General features: G+C 57.6%; 1 protein-coding gene across 1 annotated transcript in view; it reads right to left on the reverse strand.

Moving 5' to 3' along the window:
- Positions 1–1,152: 1,152 nt before the first annotated feature.
- Positions 1,153–19,989, reverse strand: part of MAST3 (microtubule associated serine/threonine kinase 3) — a 27,216-nt gene continuing 8,379 nt past the window's right edge. Inside the window, exons 3-28 of the mRNA XM_010562304.1 lie at positions 14,944–15,032; positions 14,612–14,684; positions 14,409–14,429; positions 13,227–13,305; positions 12,522–12,679; positions 10,728–10,803; positions 10,136–10,345; positions 9,953–10,054; positions 9,200–9,332; positions 8,624–8,691; positions 8,149–8,234; positions 7,799–8,007; positions 7,313–7,451; positions 6,947–7,079; positions 6,671–6,836; positions 6,282–6,383; positions 5,880–6,002; positions 5,449–5,558; positions 5,166–5,311; positions 4,733–4,965; positions 4,421–4,621; positions 4,110–4,336; positions 3,863–3,985; positions 3,575–3,711; positions 3,189–3,370; positions 1,153–3,080 (exon numbers count right to left, since the gene is read on the reverse strand). Of these exons, the coding sequence (XP_010560606.1) occupies positions 2,035–3,080; positions 3,189–3,370; positions 3,575–3,711; positions 3,863–3,985; positions 4,110–4,336; positions 4,421–4,621; positions 4,733–4,965; positions 5,166–5,311; positions 5,449–5,558; positions 5,880–6,002; positions 6,282–6,383; positions 6,671–6,836; positions 6,947–7,079; positions 7,313–7,451; positions 7,799–8,007; positions 8,149–8,234; positions 8,624–8,691; positions 9,200–9,332; positions 9,953–10,054; positions 10,136–10,345; positions 10,728–10,803; positions 12,522–12,679; positions 13,227–13,305; positions 14,409–14,429; positions 14,612–14,684; positions 14,944–15,032 (4,372 nt within the window). The 3' untranslated portion in view covers positions 1,153–2,034. The remainder of the gene's footprint in view (positions 3,081–3,188; positions 3,371–3,574; positions 3,712–3,862; positions 3,986–4,109; positions 4,337–4,420; positions 4,622–4,732; positions 4,966–5,165; positions 5,312–5,448; positions 5,559–5,879; positions 6,003–6,281; positions 6,384–6,670; positions 6,837–6,946; positions 7,080–7,312; positions 7,452–7,798; positions 8,008–8,148; positions 8,235–8,623; positions 8,692–9,199; positions 9,333–9,952; positions 10,055–10,135; positions 10,346–10,727; positions 10,804–12,521; positions 12,680–13,226; positions 13,306–14,408; positions 14,430–14,611; positions 14,685–14,943; positions 15,033–19,989) is intronic.

The raw sequence follows: 19,989 nt of genomic DNA on the forward strand, positions 1-19,989 counted from the left end.
CACTGCACCGGGCATGGGGCACAGCACCGGGACTGCACCGGGCATGGGGCACTGCAGCGGGTATGGGGAACGGCACTTGGCACTGGGACTGTACTGGGCATGGGGCACAGCACTGGGCACCGCATTGGGCTGTGGGTGCTGTGGACATGGGGTACTGCACCGGGCACCGGGTGCTGCACCGGGCACGGCACCGGGCACCCACAGTCCAGGCCCAGGGCCAGAGCCAAGCACGGTGCCAGGCGTGCCGCTGGCAGGGCCATGTTCCCCCAGCCCTCCCTGCCCGAGCTGCGGCAGCTCCAGCACCCACCAGTCCCATTTACCCCTCGCCATCACCCCACGCAACGGGCGCTCCCTTCCCAGCCACGCGCCAGTGCCGGCAGCGCCGAATCCACCCGCCCCGGCTGCAGACACCACACCGCGGGCTCATCGCAAGGAACAATTTTAATACAACATAAAACTTCCCGAAGGTAAGAACAGAGCTGGGCGCTGGGCAGGAAGACACGGTCCCCTTGGCTTTTAAGATATTTTCCATTAAAAAAATCCTTTTCCCGCCATATCCACGCTACCGGTGTGCAGCTGAACCCTCCTTTCCCACAGTGCCGGTGGACACGGGGTGCCCGGTGTCTCCCCCAAATCCCGCTGCCTTCCTGAGACCTTAATACAGACGGTGGAGGAAGAAGCAAACGAAACGCCGAGCAGCTCCGGCTGCTCGTTTTTTGGGGTTAAACGGCGCCGGTTTAAAGGCAGGAGAAGCAGGATACGGAGCCTGGCACAAACCGCACGCGCACAAAATATCCAACACGCAGCCAAAAAATCCGTTGGCTGCATTGGGGTAGGAAATGCGCCCGTCGGCAGTGGCGCGGTGATGCCCGACGGCAGGGGGGTCAGCAAACCGGGGACGGTCCCCCCCATCGCCAGCACGGTGCTCAAAGCACCGGGGCGGCAAACCGTGGCACAGGGGAAAAGCCGGTACATGCATTGTCAAATGGAAACGTTTATATCATAGAAAACAGTAGAAATGGAGGGGGGAAATGCCAGGTTGAGCTGTAGTTTGCTGGATAAAAAGCGACAGGGGAGAAGAGAGGGATGAAATTTCCAAATTACAAATGAAGCAGCAGCACAGGCGCTCGCTGGGTTGGGTTTTTTAAAAAAAAAAAAGAAATACTGGCTTTTCACGGATGTCTGTATGCACCCACCGACAAATGCCGCGGGCTGTGGTGGCAGAAGAAATGCAAAAAGCAAAGACCGACCCTAAAAATCCCATTAGTATTCGCATCCGATTGCTGACCCCACGGGGAGGTCTCTGCTTTTCCCGCCTGGAAGAGCTGATGGAGCCGGGTGGCTCCAAAAGGTTCCAAATAAAAGAATTAAAACCTTTACATCCGCTGTACGCTTATAAAATGAACCATATGCATCATCATACGATGAACCATATGCATATAAAATCACCCATATGCATCCCAGCTCGGGCTGCCAGCGTTTGGGGGATGTTGCTGTGGGTTTTGGTTTTTTTATTTTAAATATTACAATTACCCCTCCTGACGGGGGTTTCTTAGGAGATTTGGGGTGTTTCCAGCTAACACTGACGTTAAAGTGGGTCTTTGCAAGGTTAGAAAAGAGCCTGTCATCCGGCTGGGAGCTGGGAGACGCACGGAAAAGCCTGGGACCCCTCCTGGGGCCGAGTCGGACCCTGTGACGGTCCTGCACTGCCCGTTTAGCTTATAAAAAGTAATAAATTAATTAACGAATATTTGCATCGAGTCCTTTCTATACACAAAGGCTGGGGCCCTGCCGGGGAAACGCCGCCACCGGAAAAGCTCCCGCGTCTCTATAAAAATATGAGCATCTTTCGGGGAGTACAAAAAGCCTTCGGGGGAGGCGAAGTGCCGGGGTGCAGCCAGCCCGGCCAGCGCCGACGTCCAAAATGGCTCCGAGGACGTTTATCTCACGGATACGCCACACGGGATGGGTTTTTCGGGGAGGCGGTGGGATGCTGTGGGGAAGCTGAACCATCCGTGGGTGCCGGCGTGGGGCTCAGGCGTGTTCGGCCCCGCTCCACGTGCTGCCCCGGGGTGCCGGGAGCCGAGCACCCGCTGGCTCCTGGCCGTGAGCCAGCAGTGCCGGCGGCACCCGCGGTGGTTGCCGGTGCCTGGTTGCTCTCTCCCCGCAGTTCCGATGCTGCCGGGAGCCGCGGTCCCGATATTCGCACCCATCCCGCCGCGGCGATGAGATGCTGCCGTCTGGCTGCTCGGTGTTGCCGATGGGGTAGGAGCCCTGGCATTCCCACTCGGCTGCCGCCGGCTCCTGCTCGTCGCTCTCGGAGCCCTGCACCGCGATCTGCGGGACCGGGCTGGGCTTCGGCTTCGGCTCCACGCCGGCCATGCCGCCGCACTGGAGAGCTACACCCTGCCCAGCTTCGCTCTTGCCGCTGTCTTCGCTTGCCGGCACCGTCTCCGGTTCATCGAAACTCACTTCTTGAACCGCTTCTTGCTTCTTGAAGGAGTCCCGGCGCTCAGAGAGGTTCAAGCGCCGCATGACCACCACCTCCTGGTCCCGGTCGTGCCTCTCCCCAAGCCGGGAGCCGGCAGGGTGATAACCGTGCTCCCCGGGGTACGCCGACGCTTCGCCATCCCCAATGGCTTCCCCATCCATCGCTGGCATCTCCAACCCCAGCTTGCGGCCGCCGCCAGTTTTCTTCTCCGCCAGGATAGTGACGATCTTCTCGGCCGACTGAACGCGTTTGAGGAGAGGGGAGCGGGGGCAGTCGGCGCTGCGGGGTCGCGAGCTCTGCCGGACGATGGTGGGGGGGGACAGGGTCTTGCCCTGAAAGGAATGGGGGGTTTTGGGGTACCCGGGAAGCGGAGACGGGGAGCGCTGGGGAGAAGGCGGGCGCTGGGCGGAGGAAGGGGTGCAGGCGAGGGGTGAGGGGGGGATGCTGCTGGTGGACTTGCGACGTCCCACTTTGTAGCGTTGCCCACCCAGTTTGGGTGCCAACCCGTGCAGGGAGCTGGGGCGCACGTGGCCGGCGGGCGACGTTGGGGTGCTGGAGGAGGGAGAGGTGCTCTGCGGGGACGCAGCATCTGCCGTACAAAGAGAAACAGGTCACCGCGAAGGATGGAGGGACATGTGGCATCCCCGCCTTGCCCGGAGCAAATATCCCCCCCCAACCCCGCCGTGGGTTGGGGTACCTGGGGGCAGGTCGGGAGCGGGGCTGCGGCAGGGTGTCGCGGGACCCGGGGACAGGCTGTGCGTGGGGGACTCCGGGAGGCTCTCGCTGGAGGAGAGCGAGTGATGGAGACCGGAGGAGAAGCTGCGGCTGGTGTGGAGGACCGACGACTGCTTGGAGATCTTCTTGAAAAGGGATTTTCTCCTGGGGGAGGCAGGGGGACAAAGGTAGCAGGAAAGGAATAGCCTCGGCTTCTCCTTAAAGCTGGTGGCCCTGAGTCTGCTCAGCTGGTGCCAGTAGGACTGGAGCCCACTGGACACCCCAGTGTGACAGAGCCGGAGCATTCCCCCCCAGCTTCAAGGACACGCCGGGAGAAATGCCATTTTATCCCGCTCCGGTTCTACCCACCTGTCCTGGCCGTCCCTTTTCCTGCTCTTCTTACTTCTCCGCGCCATCCTCGTCTTGGAACTGTTTTTCCGAGCAGGGCCGATTTTAATGGAGGTGTTCTCCAGGGCGGTGGTCCGCAGGGCCACTTTATTCCCACTCTGAGGGATGGAAAATGAATTGCTGCAGCGTGCCGGATCTAAGCACCGGATCCAAACTGGCTCCTGCCTCGGCTGCTGGCAGAGGCGATGCTGGGGAGCCACTGGATTGATGCACCAGTCCCAGGTGAGCAGAGCAGTGCCGGTCACCTACCTTCAGCAGCAGCTCCACGACGTCCCGGTGAACTAAACCCAGCACTGACTCGCCGTTCACATGTGTGATGAGATCGCCTGCTCTCAGCCCTGCTTCCTGCGCAGGGCTTCCCTCTTCCACGCTCTGCAATTGAGAGACCAAGGTTTTATTTGGGTACAAACCGAAGTTTCCTCTGGGGGTTTTCCCATCAGGAAACACGGTGTCTGGCACCACCAGTCCTTCTCCACGTGGAGCCCAGGCCACGTACCCAGACCATATGGTGGACAGTATAGACGTCGCTGTCCCCCATGTAGACGCGGATGGCTCGCAGGGTGAAGCCGTACTTCTTGCCCGAGCTATGGATGATGATGGGGGGCCGCAGGCTGGCGATGGCGAGGGATGAGTCTCGGCTTGGGGAGGAGTCACGGGAAGAGGGGTTGGAGGAGAGGGAGTGGGGGGAGATGGGGCTCATCAGGGCACCGCCGCCAAAGTCATCTGCAAGCGGGAGAAGCCAAGCTCAGCCTGGGAAAACCACATGGCAACCGCCATCCAGCAGGATAAACCGCACGGCACACAGACCTGAGGTGATGATGAGGGACAGGGCTGAGACGGAGGCAGATTTGGGGACACGGCTGCCTGGCGAGGCTCTCTGCTTGTCTGGCACGTCCTTCTGGCTGCCCAGCCGACGGCTCCCGCCCGGCTCCAGGCCCCGGGGAGTTGAGTTTTTGGTGCCGGTGCTATTGCTCCGGAGACGGATACGGTTCAGGCTGACGAGATCAGCTGCACAGAGGGGAGGAGGGAGAGTTTGGGGACATAGAAAAGCCACCCCATGCCACACAGGACCCCGGCTGGTCCCGGAGCATCCCGCACCAGTGCCCACAGCCAACACACCAGATAGTGCTGAGGGCTTCGCCGTGCTGCCGGTCCCCGCGTCGGGGTCTCCCAGCACAAACTTGGGTCTCTCTGGCTTGGAGGATGCCACACAAGGGCTTTCATCCTCTGAGGAGAAGGCAAACTTGGGCATGGTGTCCAAGCTGTAGGTGCTGGGCAGCGTGGCGGGGCTGCGGCTTCGCTCGTGCCGGGAGGTGTACGGCGTGGAGCTGCAGGACGTCCAGGAGCGGAGCCTGTGTGGAGAGAGCAGGAGGGCTCAGGAAAATCAAAGATGGGCAAGGGGGATGACACTGAGCCGCCTCAGCACCCCCAGACACCTCCCACCGATGCCTCTGCAAACCCTCGGTGCTGGCAAAAACCCTCCACGCTGGCACAAAGCCTCGGCACCGGCACAAACCCACATCAGCGTTGCATCCCCCATCTCAGCACGCACCGGGGCTCTGTGCCTGCCAGCCGGCTCCGGTCCTCGTCTCCTGAGTGCCTGTCCCATCGCTCCTCTTTGTCCTCGCTGTGACTCCGGTCGGAGGATGAGAGGCTGAGGTTGGAGTTAGCCGCCAGGAATTCGGAGCTGCTGTACACCTGAGGAGGAGACGAGCCATCAGCAAGGAGCAGATATTCAGGAATCCCCAGGGGCTCCAGCATCAGCCAGGACACTGATGCTTGGCACAACCGTGCCAGCCACAGCACCCATCTTTTTGGAGGAGGGATTGGAGCACCTTGCTGAAACGATGGGAGCAGGAGGAGAACTGCCCGATCTCCACAGATGATTCCTCATCGTTGGTTTCTTCATCCTCCGAATCCAAATGGCGGTACCTCTCGGAGCGAGCTGAAAGCAAGAGCCAGAGCAGGCAGGGCTGTCACCCTGCCTGCAACACACCACGTCCTGCCTGCCCATGGGGCCCCGGTGGGACCTGCACCCGCAGGGAGCTGACAGCCTGGTCCCAAATCCCAGGAAAGCTTTGGGGTAAGAAAATAAGGCTTTTGGTAAGGCTGAGCAGCCTGGAAACAGGATTGCATCTGTTTTGTGACTTCGGTTGTAAAGCAACCAACTTTACCCAGGAGATTTTCATCTCCTGCGGGAGCATCCGACCTGCAGCTGAGATAACGGATTGGCAGAGGGTGGGAAAGGGGATGGATTTGGCCTCACTGTCAAAGTAGCTGGTGTCGTCCTCTGACTCCAGCTGGGGGATGAACTCGGCCTTCTGCCGCAGCAACCCGTTCCAGTCCAGGTGGAGGAAGAAGGAATGGTGCTTCACCTCGTGCGCACCCCCTGCCAGGCAGAGAAACCTACATCAGGGGGACGGGGCAGGATCCGGGATGCTCCCGCTGCCAGCCCAAACAACACGGTCTCTCCTCCATGCAGAGCAAATGACTTAAAACAGGATGGCCTGGAGCCCTGAGCTGCCTTCCCGGGGTGAACCCCAAGCAGGTGACCTCCCCTGAGCATCCTCAATGTGCCAGGACACGCTTTGGTTTCAGAAAATGGCTTGACATGAATTAGGGTTCCAGGTAACCCCCCCGAGTGCTGGACGGGGGCTGCCACGCGTACCGGTGCCCAAGCGCTCGAGGGGACACTGTCTCAGCAACCGTGTGATCAGGTCCTGGGCATCCGCGGGAAGAGCCTCGTCCCCTTCCGGCCACATAATTTCATCTGCAAGGAAAAAGGAAAAGGAGTTCAGAGTGGCTGGAAGAGTTTGGACACGATGGGGGCTGTGGTGATGCGAGGTCGCAGGACAAGTCACTTCTGGGCAAGAGAAAAATCCCCCAGGAGCCGCAGCAGATGAAAGCGTCCTCCCAAACTGGGAAATCAAAGCTTGAGGAGCCTCCTCACCATTTAGCTGAGTATGAAACGAAGGAATGAAGCTCTCCATTTGTTAAGGATGAGCCATGACTGCTGGGAAGAGCGAATGGAGGAGCAAAGTTGCCACTGATACTCACCGCTGATGACCTGCCCAAAGAGCTCCTCAGGGGTGTCTCCAAAGAAGGGGACGCAGCCCACCAGGAACTCATAGAGGATGATGCCCATGGCCCACCAGTCAACGGGCTTCCCGTAGCCCTGTATGAGGATGACTTCTGGGGCGATGTACTCCGGAGTACCACACACCTGCGTGGGAAGCGGTGGCTGACACCTCTGCAATGACCTTTGCAACAAGTCCTGAGGCTATCCCCGTGCCTGGTGATGGCAGATCGGCCAAGCGGAGCAGGACCTCGTACCTGCTTGTCCATGAACTCCCGAGTGTCCTTCTCCATATGCCCTTCGTAGAGGTTCGTGGTCATGTTCATCAAGCCGATCTTTGACAGACCAAAGTCTGTCAGCTTTATGTGGCCCATGGAGGTGATGAGCAAACTGCAAGAGACGACAGATGCCCCATGATGATGCTCTTTGCTTCTGGGGAGACCTGGGCAGGACCAGGCAGACTCCAAGACCTCTGGTCCTGGTGCAATGGCACAGAACCAGGTCTTTGGGCACCAAAAACCCATGACCTCATTCTCCCTTACCCTCTTGGCTTGGATCAGTCCCTCTCCCTTCCCCATCCAAACCCAACCCTGTCCTTGCTCAGACCTGACCCACATCCTCACTTGTCAGGTTTGAGGTCCCGGTGGACGATGCCGTAGTTGTGGAGATACTCCAGCGCAAGAACGGTCTCAGCGAAGTACATCTTCGCCATGTCGACGGGCAGTGGGCCCATGTTCTTCAGCAACGTGGCACAATCCCCCCCTGCAGGGACACGGGTCCTCCTGAGCACGGGAGGCTCAGAGAAGGCAGGGACGTCACCGGGCAGGGCTATGTTGCCTCTCCTGCCAAGCAGGCTCCCAGCCAGACCCTCCCATCCCTCCTTGGAAGCAGTGTTGATCCCTGGGAATGGGGCAAAAACCGTCTCCTAGATGAGCATGGTCACCACCTTCATTGAGGTGAGACTCAGGATCACCAAAGCATCTCCTTGTGCTTCCCTCTGCTCCCTGGAGCAAAGCAGGGCAGGAGATGTCCCGGTGGTGTCCTCGATACTCAGACATTGATATTCCCCTGTCCCCGCTGCACTGTCCAGCCCCGGATCCCATTCTCACCTTCCACATACTCCATCACCATGCAGAGGTGTCGCTTCGTCTCAAAGGAGCAGAACATGCTGACCACGAAGGGGTTCTCCGCAAAGGTGAGGATGTCCCTCTCCACAAACACCTGCTGGATCTGGTTCCTCAAGATGAGGTTCTGCTTATTGATTTTCTTCAAGGCGAAGCGCTGCCGCGTCTCCCTGTGCCTCACCAGGTACACGGCCCTAGGAGACAGCGAAACAGCTGGACCTCAAAACATGTCCTCCAACTATCAGGACCAACCATGCAGCACCACAGGGCTCGGATGGGGAGGACTTTGGAGATGTTTACGGAGGGAGACAAGTGTTAGGAACTTCCCAACTGACCCGTAAGCCCCGTTGCTGATCAGCTTGATGGTCTCAAAGTCTCCCTCGCACGGCTTCCTCCGAGGAGCAGTGGCTGAAGGCTGGATCTGAAGGACAGAGGTTTTTAAGGTTTCCCGGCGTGCTAGCGCTCTGAGTGCAGGCAGGAATTCACCGAGCAACATCACGTATCACCTCCTCGCACTCCTTGCTGCCAGAGAACATCCCTCCCTGAGCCCTCTCCAGCCACAAACCCCAAACCAGAAGAGCAAGATGCTCTGCAGATCAAGAGCCCCTCTCTTGAGCTTTGTCCACTGAAGAAGCCAGACGAGGGACTGTGAGATATTACACCTGAATACAAGTCACCCTTAGGGACAACCTGAATTAACATCTCCCAGCCTAAGATAGCAGACGAGCTGCTGGAAGGAGCTTTGGTGTGGGGTGAGGCAGGACGAAGCTGGAGGCAGCAGGTGGGACAGGCAGGTAGGACCGTGCTCACCTCACAGGCATCATCGTTCTCCGGTGTGATGGTGTTCCCGCTGTCAAAGTGATCCAGCTGGACCATTTCTGTAGAAGACAGGGATGGTTTTCACCTTCTTCATGGTCATCCCCCACCAAAATAACCCCCCACCAACCACTCTCCCTCCAAACTCAGAGATCCCGCGGGGATTTAGCCACACGCTTTGCTCGAGCTATTGTATGGAGAAATTCAGGTCATGGCGTTAAGAGGTTCAACAGGAGGTTAAACATTTATATAATTCTCTTTTTTCCATGGTCATTCCCGTGTTCTTCAGGGATTATGGTTCCCCCCCAAGGCCCTGGCTTCCTATGAATTAAGCGTTCTTGAGCTTAATCTGCTTTGCTGAACGTGTTGGGAGCAATAACGAGGGATGTGGGGCTGGCCAGGAGACCTGGACACCATCCTGGTCCTGCTGTGACCCACCCCATGACACCAGCTCAGCCCTGCCGGTCCCCCTGCCACCTCCCAGTGCTCATTCACGCTCGCCAGTGGCCAAACTGGAAGTCCGCATCCCACTGCAGGCCTCGGGGGCCAGCAACCCAAGCAGTTCCCTACCCTCCAGTGGGTCCTTGACGAGCCCCAGTTGGCTGATGATGTATCGGGGAATATCAGTCTTTATTCCCTGGCCAACTTTGGCGTGTCCTTCTGCAGCTTCCAGGAGATGGTAAAACTCCTCCGGGTCAAACTCCTGGATGGGGAAAACCAAGCACAGCTGAGGAGCGAGACTTTGCAAAGTTAAACCTTTCCTCTAAGCTTTGCAGGTGACACCTGTAATTGGGGACAGGCTCTGGATGCTTGCAGGAGCAAGCTAAACACTCTGCTCCTGTTTCTAGCATTGTTCCCCATGTGAAGGGTTGATGGAAAAAAACGGAGCCCCGTGAGTTGGCCTTGGAGGGGAAACCAAGGAGAGCACACCAGCAGCACACTTCATCACAGCTCCTTCTTCCAGCTGCAGGAACCATAGCACAAAGGCAAGTGCTTTAGAAATTCAGCACAACAGCTAAAATAAACCTGAAAATGGATGAGAAAGCTTGCTAAGAAGTTCACATCCCACTACTCCACTAGGAAAAACCAGCTTCTCCTCTGCAAGAAATGGCTTTAATGCTAGGAATGGTCTCAGCTCCTTGCTGCAGCCTGACCAGGATGGTGTGGAGCAGCGGTTCCCATGGTGGACCAGGCAAGGTAGTGAGGAGATGCCTTGTCTTTCATGGTCTGCGTCTACCCAGAGAGGAAGCAAAGCCTCCTCTCCGGGCGGGCACGGACCATGAAAGATAAGAAACATGATGAGCTGCCGGTGCCGTGTCTTACCAGGCACTCCAGAAGGCGAGCAGGACGGGAGATGATGATCAGCAGCTTCCTCACCAGTTGGTCAATGAACTTCACCTCCTCACTCTCCGAACGTTCTTGAGCCTGCCAGAGAGGAGACAGAAGCCAGGCGTCTATCGGTAGCCTCAGGAGATGGCACCAGCCAGGGAACTGCCCTGTACTCACATCCCGGAGCATCTTCTCGAGTTTCTCCTGCAGCTCCATGAAGTAGCGGGAGGTGATGAGAGCTCCTTGGGACTTTGCCAGGCAGTCGCGGGCCAGCTCGATGATTTGGTGGTGGATGAAGCCCAGCACCCCGTCTGCCAGTGGCAGAGTGCTGCTCGGAGAGAAGTTTGTGATGGTGTCCTGCAGACGCTCTTCCATTTGGGCTGTGGCCTGCAAGGCAGAATGGATGGTGATGCCCGGGAACATGCGTCCCCATGGCATGCATTGGGTTTGGCCAGCCAGGATCTCATGCTACTACCTCCTGCAGCTCCAATATCCACACGCACATCACGGCCCCACCTGGGACCCAGCTTCCAGCAGACTGGAAAAACTCCATCAAAGTCTCCCAGAGACCTCTGCCTGCACGTGTGATGAGGCAGACCCGCAGATCTCTGCCTCCCCAGTTCATTACCACATCTCCAGTGTCCTCAACACCCCCTGGTATCTACCCATGCATTCTATATTCCAGCACAAAGAGGTTGTTCTGGAGAAGATGCTGTCAGGATGCCACGGAGGGACTAACGTGCTCATCCCACCCAGTCCCGGCAGTTACCTTGGGGAACCTCTCCTTGTACACATGGTTCATCATCACAACCTCATTATCAAACGTTCCACTCGTCCGTCCAGGGCTGCAGAGGGAGAAAACCAGTTGCATTACAAGGTCCAAGTAATTTACATCTACGCAAATAGCTACTGCCCCTGGAGAGCAATTTGTTCCCTCCTCCTAACTCCCAATCCCAAGCAGTTAAAGCTCATCTGAGTGGAGCCATCAGCCTTGGGCCAGCACTTTCAGCAGCAGCTTCCACCACGCATGGATCTAGTGGTTCCTGGCACCTGGTCCAGGGAAGGTTAACCTCCCACAGATCCAGGCCTCCAAACTCAAGTCACTTGAAAATCCAGAGCTGAGAGGCTGGTGCATCAGTCAACTTGGCTTTGAAGAGCGAGCTCATCCTTTCCTTCCTCTGGATCCCACAGTTTCTCACCTTTGTTGCCCTTTTTGCAGCTCACCAGCAAAAAAACCCCAACCAAACCTCGTGGCGGACCTTCATTAAACAAGGCTTCTCTCTTCCCCTCACCCAACATTGCCTCTCTCAGGCCCCTGCCTGGTGATCCCCTTATACAAAGCAAGTCGCAGGAGCAGCCAGCAACTCATTAACCGCTATATAATAAATGCAGCAATTAAAACCAGACCCAAGCTGCTTGCTGCCAGCCCCAGCTCAGCCATTGCCATGCCATGCTGACTGCAGAGCTGGCATCTCCTCGGTGAAAACTTCACCGCCTACAAAACCCTGTCAGATAATTAATCTGATTTTAATGAAATTTCAGCCGGCAACACGCAGGGCTACGGCTCTGCCTCTGGCGCAAAGAGGGTTGGGAGCTTTTTCAGTGGGAAAAGAGGATTTAACCAAAACATCCCCTGTAAAAAGCACAAGCTCCTGGTGCTGGACAAGCAAAAACATGACCAGCTCCTTGCATGGGGCATAGTCTTGGAGCAGCAACGCAGAGCTCAGCAGGTCTGTAGGGTCAGCTCGCACGATGCTACAGCCACCAGCTTGATGGTCTCTCCAAATTTTCCTCTCTCCAGCCCGCAAATGCCTGTCCACCTGCACTCCTTGTTTTTTGCAGAGGCAAAGACCAGGCTGATGCTGAGCCCCAGCAAACAGAGGTGATGTTTCCTTACCCAAGCCCAGAAATGGGATTTTTAACCTTTTAACGGCAGGTCAGGCCGGTGGCCTCCCAGCCATGCCCTGCAAGGATGCCCACCGCTCAGGCTTCTGCTCAGCGGTCCCCTTCTCTCTTCTGAAACCTTTGAGACAATTGAGCAAGAAGCTGCAAACCAACTATTTTGGAACAAATCCCACTTTCTCCAGCTTCAGCCCCAGGAAACCTCCCTCTCAGGTGTTGGCTACTGCCAGGAGCAATGCCACATCCCAACAGCTGAGAAGATGCTGAGAATGAGGCCCTAATGCCCAAAATCACAGAGCTTAGGATCATAGAATTACAAACTCATGGAACGGTTTGGGTGGGAAGGGACCTTTCAAGGTCACCTAGTCCAACCCCCCTGCCATGAGCAGGGACATCTTCAGCTAGATCAGGTTGCTCAGAGCCCCGTCCAACCTGACCTTGAATATTTCCAGGGATGGGGCATCTACAACCTGAAGCCATAGCTTCTCCACTCCCCTGCAAGGAGAAAACCCGTATCGGTGTCAACACCTTGGGATGGGCTTAGCAGGACCAGGACATCCCAGGAACAGCTTATGAGAGGGCAGAGGATGCGCTGGATGTGCCGGCACCCGGTGCATCGTCCCAGCAGCACCGTGGGTGCTCCCCACAGCGGGTGCCGTACCTGAGGCTCCTCGATCGTGGGCGCAGGCAGGGCGAGTGCCGCCCCTCCTCGTCCGTGACGCTCTCCGTACTGCGGAAATGCTTAGAAAGGAAATGCAGCTCGTCGGGTGTGGGTTGGTACGGCAGCTGGTGCAGGCGCTCCTGGGAGGACGAAGACGACTGGAAAGAAAGAGAGATGCAGGGGATCGGGAAAAGGATCCGTGCTTCCCGGCAGCGGGGTGGAAACCAGCAAACCCATGAGTGAAATATCCCTCGGAGCCTCTTAGGAGGCTGGAAACACTGACGGGCAGCATGCTCTGTGCTCAGTAATGTGAAATAGGGATGGCAAGACCAGCCCAGGGAGGTCTGCGCTGCCCACTCCCACCCCAAACCCTCCAGCTCTCCCACTCAATCCAGCTCCGCTGAGCCCCATCCCTTGTACCTGCAGCATCCCGGGCAGCTCCTGCCCGGCCATTCCCCTGCATGGTCGGGATGTGCCATGACATGCAGGGATGCTGTAAAGCCCAGGGATGCTGTAAAGCCATTCATGAGGCTCTACGGCTTTCTTAAAAGCACATTTGGAAAGCGCGATGCAGCTAAAGCACGTGGTCCTCTAGGAATGGAGGGGCTGCCTAGGAACCAACACTGCGGGGCTCAGGAGGCATTTCACCAAAAATCAGGGGGTTTGGGTTCTTCTCGCCTGCTGTCATGAGAAAGTAAACGTTACCGAGACAGTGGAGCTGGGGGTGTTGGTCCCATAGCCAGAGGAGGGTAACGAAGCCAGTGACCACCTTCTGCCATCAGCCCTGTGAGTGCAAACGTGCCAATCACATACAGGAAAAAAACAACATCTAAATGCAAATAAATAACGTCAGAGCGGTAAGGGTAGGGAAGAAGATGCAGGTTTGGCTTGAATAACAAAGCCCTGAAACCTCTTTGCAGAATGGACTGAAATTGAGTGAAATAAGAGGGGTTTGCAGGGGAGGGGGGCTGTTCTGCAACCCCGGTGTGCGGGCGGCCATGGGGACGGGGACAGTGACAGCGAGCGGGGTCCCCACAAAGGGACGGCGCTGGGGCTCGGGCGAGTGGCAAATCCGTTTCAGATGGGTTAAAAAAAAACAACTCTGTGAGAATCTAATTTTTAATTAGAGCAAAATTCAGCCTTCTGGGACTGTTCTATGAGAAATCGGGATTCCTCAAGACCCATCCTGAGACAACAGGCGCCGCGGAGCAGAGCCCGGTTATAAACAGGAAGGCAACCGCTCACACGTAGGCGAATGCTTCCTCTTGGAGATGTTTCTAATGGACGGGGCAATGTCCACGTCAAGATGAGGCCCTTCACCTCCCGCCGCTGTTTCCCGTGCGGGGCCAAGGACGACGGGAGCTGGCAGGGTGCCGGATCCGGCACCGGCCCCACCGCATGCCCTCGCCGCCGGCAGGCTCGCAAATCCCCAGCCCTGCAGTTTGGCTTTTCGCTGTTACAAGCTTGAAAACCAGCCGTAAGCCTCCAGTTTTTTTCCATGTGACGATCGATGGGTTAAAATCAGCTGTCTGTCCCCATGCGTGCAGTTAATTAATTAGTTAAACAGGATTTTGGCATCTGTGTCTGGAGCAGTGCAGGCTGGGGAGGGGATGCAGCAAGATCTGCATCTGCGGGGACCCAGCCGAGCATCCGTCCCCGAATATCTGCCGAGCATCCGTCGGGAGCGTTCAGAGTGGGTCCGAGCTGGGGCTGAGCTCGTGGCTGGGGAGGGTGTGATGGGTATAGGGATATTTCTGCTCCTGGAGCTGCAGGGAGCCCAATCCCAGAGCAAAATCTCCCTCCCAGGGATGCACACAATGAAGGGCCTTGCCGATGCGGAGCAGACGTCTCCCCGGAACGCAGCCCCAGTTGGTTTCCAGTACTCACCTGTCAGTCCGAGGAGCATGGCTGGGGGAGCGGGAGGTACCGGTCATGGCAGCGGCAGAGCAAAGAACACCAGACCAAAAAAATAAGGGAGAAAAAAGCAAAAAACCAAAACCAAATCATTTGAGATCAACAGAACAGTCCCAGTTGGTGGATTATAATTATTAGTGAATATTAATGGTCTGGGAGGGGGGCCGGGAGCTCACCTGCGAGCGAAGGGGAAGTTGATGGAGGTGCTGGCAGAGAAGTTGCGTGGGCTGTCCAAGGGGCTGCTCCCGGCTGTGGGGAGAAAGGGGGAAAAGTCACCCCGATACCGGCCCCGGTGCGATGCCCAGGGTGCGACGGGCTGCTGCTTCAGGGGAAAGAGGGGGTAAATCACTTCCCAAGCTATTCCCTCCTGGAAAAGGCACCTGCGGCCAGGAGCCAGCCCACTGCTGCTAACAGGTGCTGCAGAAGCAGAAGGGTCCCCTGCCACCCCTCCAAAATATTTGGGTCATTTTGGGAGATGGTCAACCCATCCCCTTGGGACAGCCCTTACCTGTCGGCACAGAGAGGGGGGAGAGAGGCCGCGAGAGGGTCGGAGAGGGGGTGCCCACCACTAAGCTCTTCCTATTGCTGCTTCGGCAACTGGGGAAAAAAAAGAGGAAATTAATTTGGGGAAGCGAAGGACAGGGAGGGCTGGACAGGCTCAGGCATGTACGGGTCCACTGGTATGTGATGTCCTGTGCCAAGGGACACGACTGCCATCACCCCATTGATTACGGATCTCCCACCGCAGGGAAGGCCTGTCCCCGGTTCAACGCTGCCAGAGACGGGCCGACGGGGTTATTTTTAACAATGAACTGTCTTGTCAAAGTCCCACTTCTGGTTTTGGCTGCTGGGGAGGGCAGAGGCAGGCAGCCCCTTGGGCAACAGGCCGAGGGCAGGAATAGAAAAAGGGATGTAAAAGGAGGAAGCGATGGAAATGCCAAGTGGCTTCAGGCCACAATCCAACCTGCTCCATCACATGGAAAATGCCCCCCAGTTCCTATAAACCTCCCTGCACTTGGTGGTCCCCAGGTCACAGCGGGGAGGACAGTTGGTCCCCAACCCTCTGAGACTTTGGGGTATCGCTGGGCATTTGCGATGCCGTGGCAGAGATCCGGCTCGGCCGCGTTCCGGCAGGCAACAGGAGGAAGCCACGTGCACCGGCGCCAGATAAAAAGCAGGACCACGTGTAGGTCCACGCTGACAGCACCGGCACCTTGACACCCCAAACACCCCAAAACTCCCATCCCAGCGCTGCGCTCCAGTATCCCGCAGAGCTCCTCTGGAACAACCAAAAGGCCACGTCTGCAAGCGCCGGGTCTCCATGTGACCATCTCCATTCCCACCCTCCCAACTCACAAGATTTCAATCCTTCTTGCAGGAATTTTGCCTTTCCTTCCAGCCCTTCTCCAAGCCCTGAGCCCAAGGTTGCCTTGCAAACACAGCCCTGCCTCGAAAAGCCCACCTGCCCGCAGCGATGCTGCAGCCCCACTCCCACCGTATGCAGCCCATTTCAATATGAATAAAATAGAATCAGCTCATTTAAGTTCTCTTTCACTCTGCCGAGAGGGAACTGCAGATATCCACAGCACAGAGCAGAAGCTCAAGCACGAGGACAACCTTCCCCTTCCTCTATCTGCGCTTCCTCGGGCTGCAAATTCTGCAAAGGTGACGCTGAATTTCCTCGCTAGGCTGGGAACGGGAACCCACAAGGATGCCATTAATTAAAGGACATTGTTTAACATCACGTCGCAGCCAGGTACACCCACAAAATCGAGGGGATGGAAACAGAGAGAAGGGATTCTCCCTGGATCCCAAAACCAGAAGTGAATAGCAGATATGGTATCTGGGGTGCAAAGGACGACATTTTGCAACACGCCGTCCCTCCAGACAGCTGTACGTAGCACCGGTGCACGGGCAACGCCAGCCACGCGTGGTCAGAGCTCTGCACGTGTGATCAGAGCTCCACACGCGTGGTCAGAGCTCCACACGCGTGGTCAGAGCTCCACACGCGTGGTCAGAGCTCCGCACCCAACGCCTGGCACCCCAGCACCTCCCGCTGGCATCTTCCCCCCCCGCGGAGCTCCTCCTGCTCCCACCGTAAAACTGGGAGCCCCAAGTCTTCTGCTCAAGACTGAAGGTCTCGGCCAAGCCGGTGACTGGGGAGGCTGCTTGGGGCCCCCCCAAAACCCTCCCTCCACCCAGGATGAGGGGTCCCTGGGTGCACCCCTGGGACATGCACCCCCGGGACATGCACCCCGCGACCACCCTGAGCTCACTCGGAGCTGTACCGTCATGCTGGCGGGGGGGGTAGGCAGAAACCTTCCCCCCCTGCAACCATTCACCCCTTCCTGCCCCTGCCTGGCCCCTCCATTTGCTTTTCTTGCTTAAACGCAAGCTTGAACACCAATTGCAGCACCCACAGCTGCAAACTCCCAGCCCAGCACCCACCCCCGGAGCAAGAGCAAACCACAGCCTCTTGCTGCCACCGGCTCTGCGTGCCGGATGGGAAACCGAGGCACTGCAAGCAAACCTGCTTCGCCGCCGAAGCAGCACAAGCAGAGGTTTATTAACCAGAAGGGCTGCAGAGAGCTGCCAGCTTTGGCATTACTTCACCATTCGGTCCCGCCGCGGGGACCGGGGTTGCACGTGCATCTGTGTCTTGCAGGGGGGAACATCCCAGGGGACGAGGGGCTTGCTCCTGCTTGCTGGGTTTCATTTTGGAAGTGAAAACAAACCTTTAACGAAGCAAGTTCCAGTAATGGTGACACAGAGGGAGGCCGACGTTTCCTGTTTCCGTGCGCTCCACCCTCGGCTCCGCAACCATCTTGCGCCACTTTAACCCCGCTTCGCCTGATGCATCATCTACAGCTGGTTCCCATCTTTTACGGCACGGAAACCTCGGGCTAGAAACAAGCCTCGGGGTAGAGACGAGCTGCCAAACCCTGAAGGCAGAAGCTGGGGCTGCTGTCCTCTCTGCCTCTGTCACCTAATTGCCCATTCGGTACCAAAAATGGAGTGGAAAATCGCCGTCAGCATCTCCCGCGCTGCTCGTGCGGAGGCTGCCTCGGCCTCGGCGCTGCCGTTGCCATCCAGCACGTATTTCAAAGGATGCGGAAAGTGTGTGACAACCGGTGTGACCCTGAAGCCTGGAGCAAAATAACGTGTCACCCGTCCCCAGGCTGCCTGCGATGAGGAACCGGCACGTCCCACCGCCTGCCGGCACCCGCACCGGCACCCGGCCTCGGCACGGCACGGCTGGGATGTCCACAGGCAGGAGACAGCAAAATCTGGCAGCTTCCCGAAGGCTGCCTCCTCGGAGCCGCGGGAAGGGCAGGATCCGGCTGCGCAGCACAACACTGATGCCTCTAACCGGCAAATGGCTCCACCAGGATCCGGGCGAGCGGCATTGGGTAGCAAGGAGTCAGCACCGTGCAATACCGAGGGTCACGCTAAAGCACCCGGCCATCACCGGGAAATACACGGAGGGACTGCAGCATCCCGCTCCTCTCCAACAGGATCCGACCCCTAAAACTTCCCAGGATGGCAGAGCATCGTGTGTCAGATGCCAGCCTGGTGCTGGGCAGAATACCAGGCAGAAAAGCGGCTGTTTGGGGCAAAGTGGGTGCAGGGTGGTGGGAGCAGCGCGGCTGCGAGGGCAGAGTCAGGCCGATAAGGGAGCAGGCGCAGTCTCAAAGGGCAAGCAGGCGGCTCCGCTCCCGGCTGCGTGATTAAGAGCATGAGTCGGCGCTCCCGGCTCCCTTCTTTACATGGCTGCAGACAACATTTTTCCTCCGTATCCCCCAAACGGGCACACGGTGCTCACGTGCCTGGAGCTTTGGGGAAGTGCCATAGATCACCACGTCCTGGAAAAATCGGTTTCCAGTGGGATAAGTTTGTGTTTAACGTTGAAAGTTGCCGAACCAAGCAGCTGCACCCCAAGTTTCTCCATGACATTTCTCCTCCGTGACTTGTGATGGCAGCGCTGAACTCGGCTGCCTCCAGGGATGGAGACTGGGATGGGGGAGGCTGGGGACTGGGGTCTCAATGGTAAAATGCAACACGCTGCCTGGCACGGGCCATGCACAACCCCACCACATCTGCACAACCCCACCAGACACCCGGCATCACTCTGCGGAGCTGCTCTGGCCCCTCGTCCCACCCCAGCCGAAAGCCTGGCGCTGCAGATGCTTTTATTAACCCACTCTGGAGCACCAAGCAACACGCTGGGCGCCTCCCAGGAGCAAAATCCCAAATCCTCGCAGGGACTCGCGGGATAATGAGTTGGCTATAGACTTATTTATTTCTTTGCACTGCAAGAAAACAGCCTGAAGAAACTGCCCCACACCCTGGAATGCATCCCTGCACGTCCCTGTGCCACAGTTTCCCATTAGTGGGTAGAAAATGGTACCTGTTACGTCTGCCGGCACGTTTTTCTGCGGTGCGCGAGGTGTGAACAACCACGGGCGGCATCCACGGAGAAGAAGAGCCCCGTCAGCCATCGAACCACTGGCTGTCCTGCCCCGCGCCGGCCATCTCAGCAACCCTCCGCAGGAAATTAGGATCCCTCAGACCTCTTAATCCCACTAAATAACATCATATGCTTTCTGCCCACTGTAAAATAGGCCAGACCAGTTCTCGCTGCGGATTCTAGGAATACCGATGAAAGAAGAGCAAATCCTCTGCCCTTCATGAGAATTACAACCTCATCATGCTCAGCTGGAGACAGATGACTGCCTAGATCATCTCTCCAATTACACATCTCTCCCAGGGCCCCCCCGGCTCAGCCATCCCAGGTTGGAAAACCCCATCCAATGCCTTTTCTTCTTTATTAAAGGCCCCCCTTGCCCGTCCTCGTGTGCTGGCAGCAGTAATTTCCACAGCCCAGGTGAAGCAGGCACCTTCCTGGAATGGGATCGGTGCTGGATGGATTCATTTGCTAAGCAACCGTGTTGCTTTGTGCCAGCCCACAGTAATATTAAAAGACATTCACAATGGGAATATCTCCCTTCTGCCTCCGCGCTGTCTTAAACACCTTTTTTTATATCAAGCCGTGGAAGGGTTTTATGCCTGGGCCGGCTACAGCACCCCAAATCTGCTGGATGGAGGTGCCCCCCTCCACCACCCAGACCCGGGGGGGGGGCTCAGCGGGTGCTCATTGCACCTCTCCCAGCGCCAGCAGCGCTGCCTGTCCCCCTCCTGGGGGATATGTCCCACCTACCTGCCCAGGTCAAGCCTGGCATTGTAGCTGGAGACCTGGGGTAGCCCCCTTAGCACCCCATTTTTGCAGCAGCCCCCAACACTACCCCAACCCTACTGCCGAAGGGTGTGCGAGCCCTTTGCCCCCCCCACTTTGCCCCCCCTGCAGCCCTGCCCAAGGGACTGGCCCCTTCTCCCCCCTCCCCGGGCACCCTGGGGACTCTCACCCAGGCTCAGGACATGTCACCGCATGGGACACATCCCATCAGTGGAGTGCCCACCTCAGCATGGGGGCTCACAGGGGTATTTTCCCCCCCCTTATGCATGCAAGACACCCCCCCCGACATGCACCCTGCTG

The sequence above is a fragment of the Haliaeetus leucocephalus genome, unplaced genomic scaffold (genome assembly GCF_000737465.1).
Source record: "Haliaeetus leucocephalus isolate CR32 unplaced genomic scaffold, Haliaeetus_leucocephalus-4.0 Scaffold157, whole genome shotgun sequence".
NCBI lineage: Eukaryota > Metazoa > Chordata > Aves > Accipitriformes > Accipitridae > Haliaeetus > Haliaeetus leucocephalus.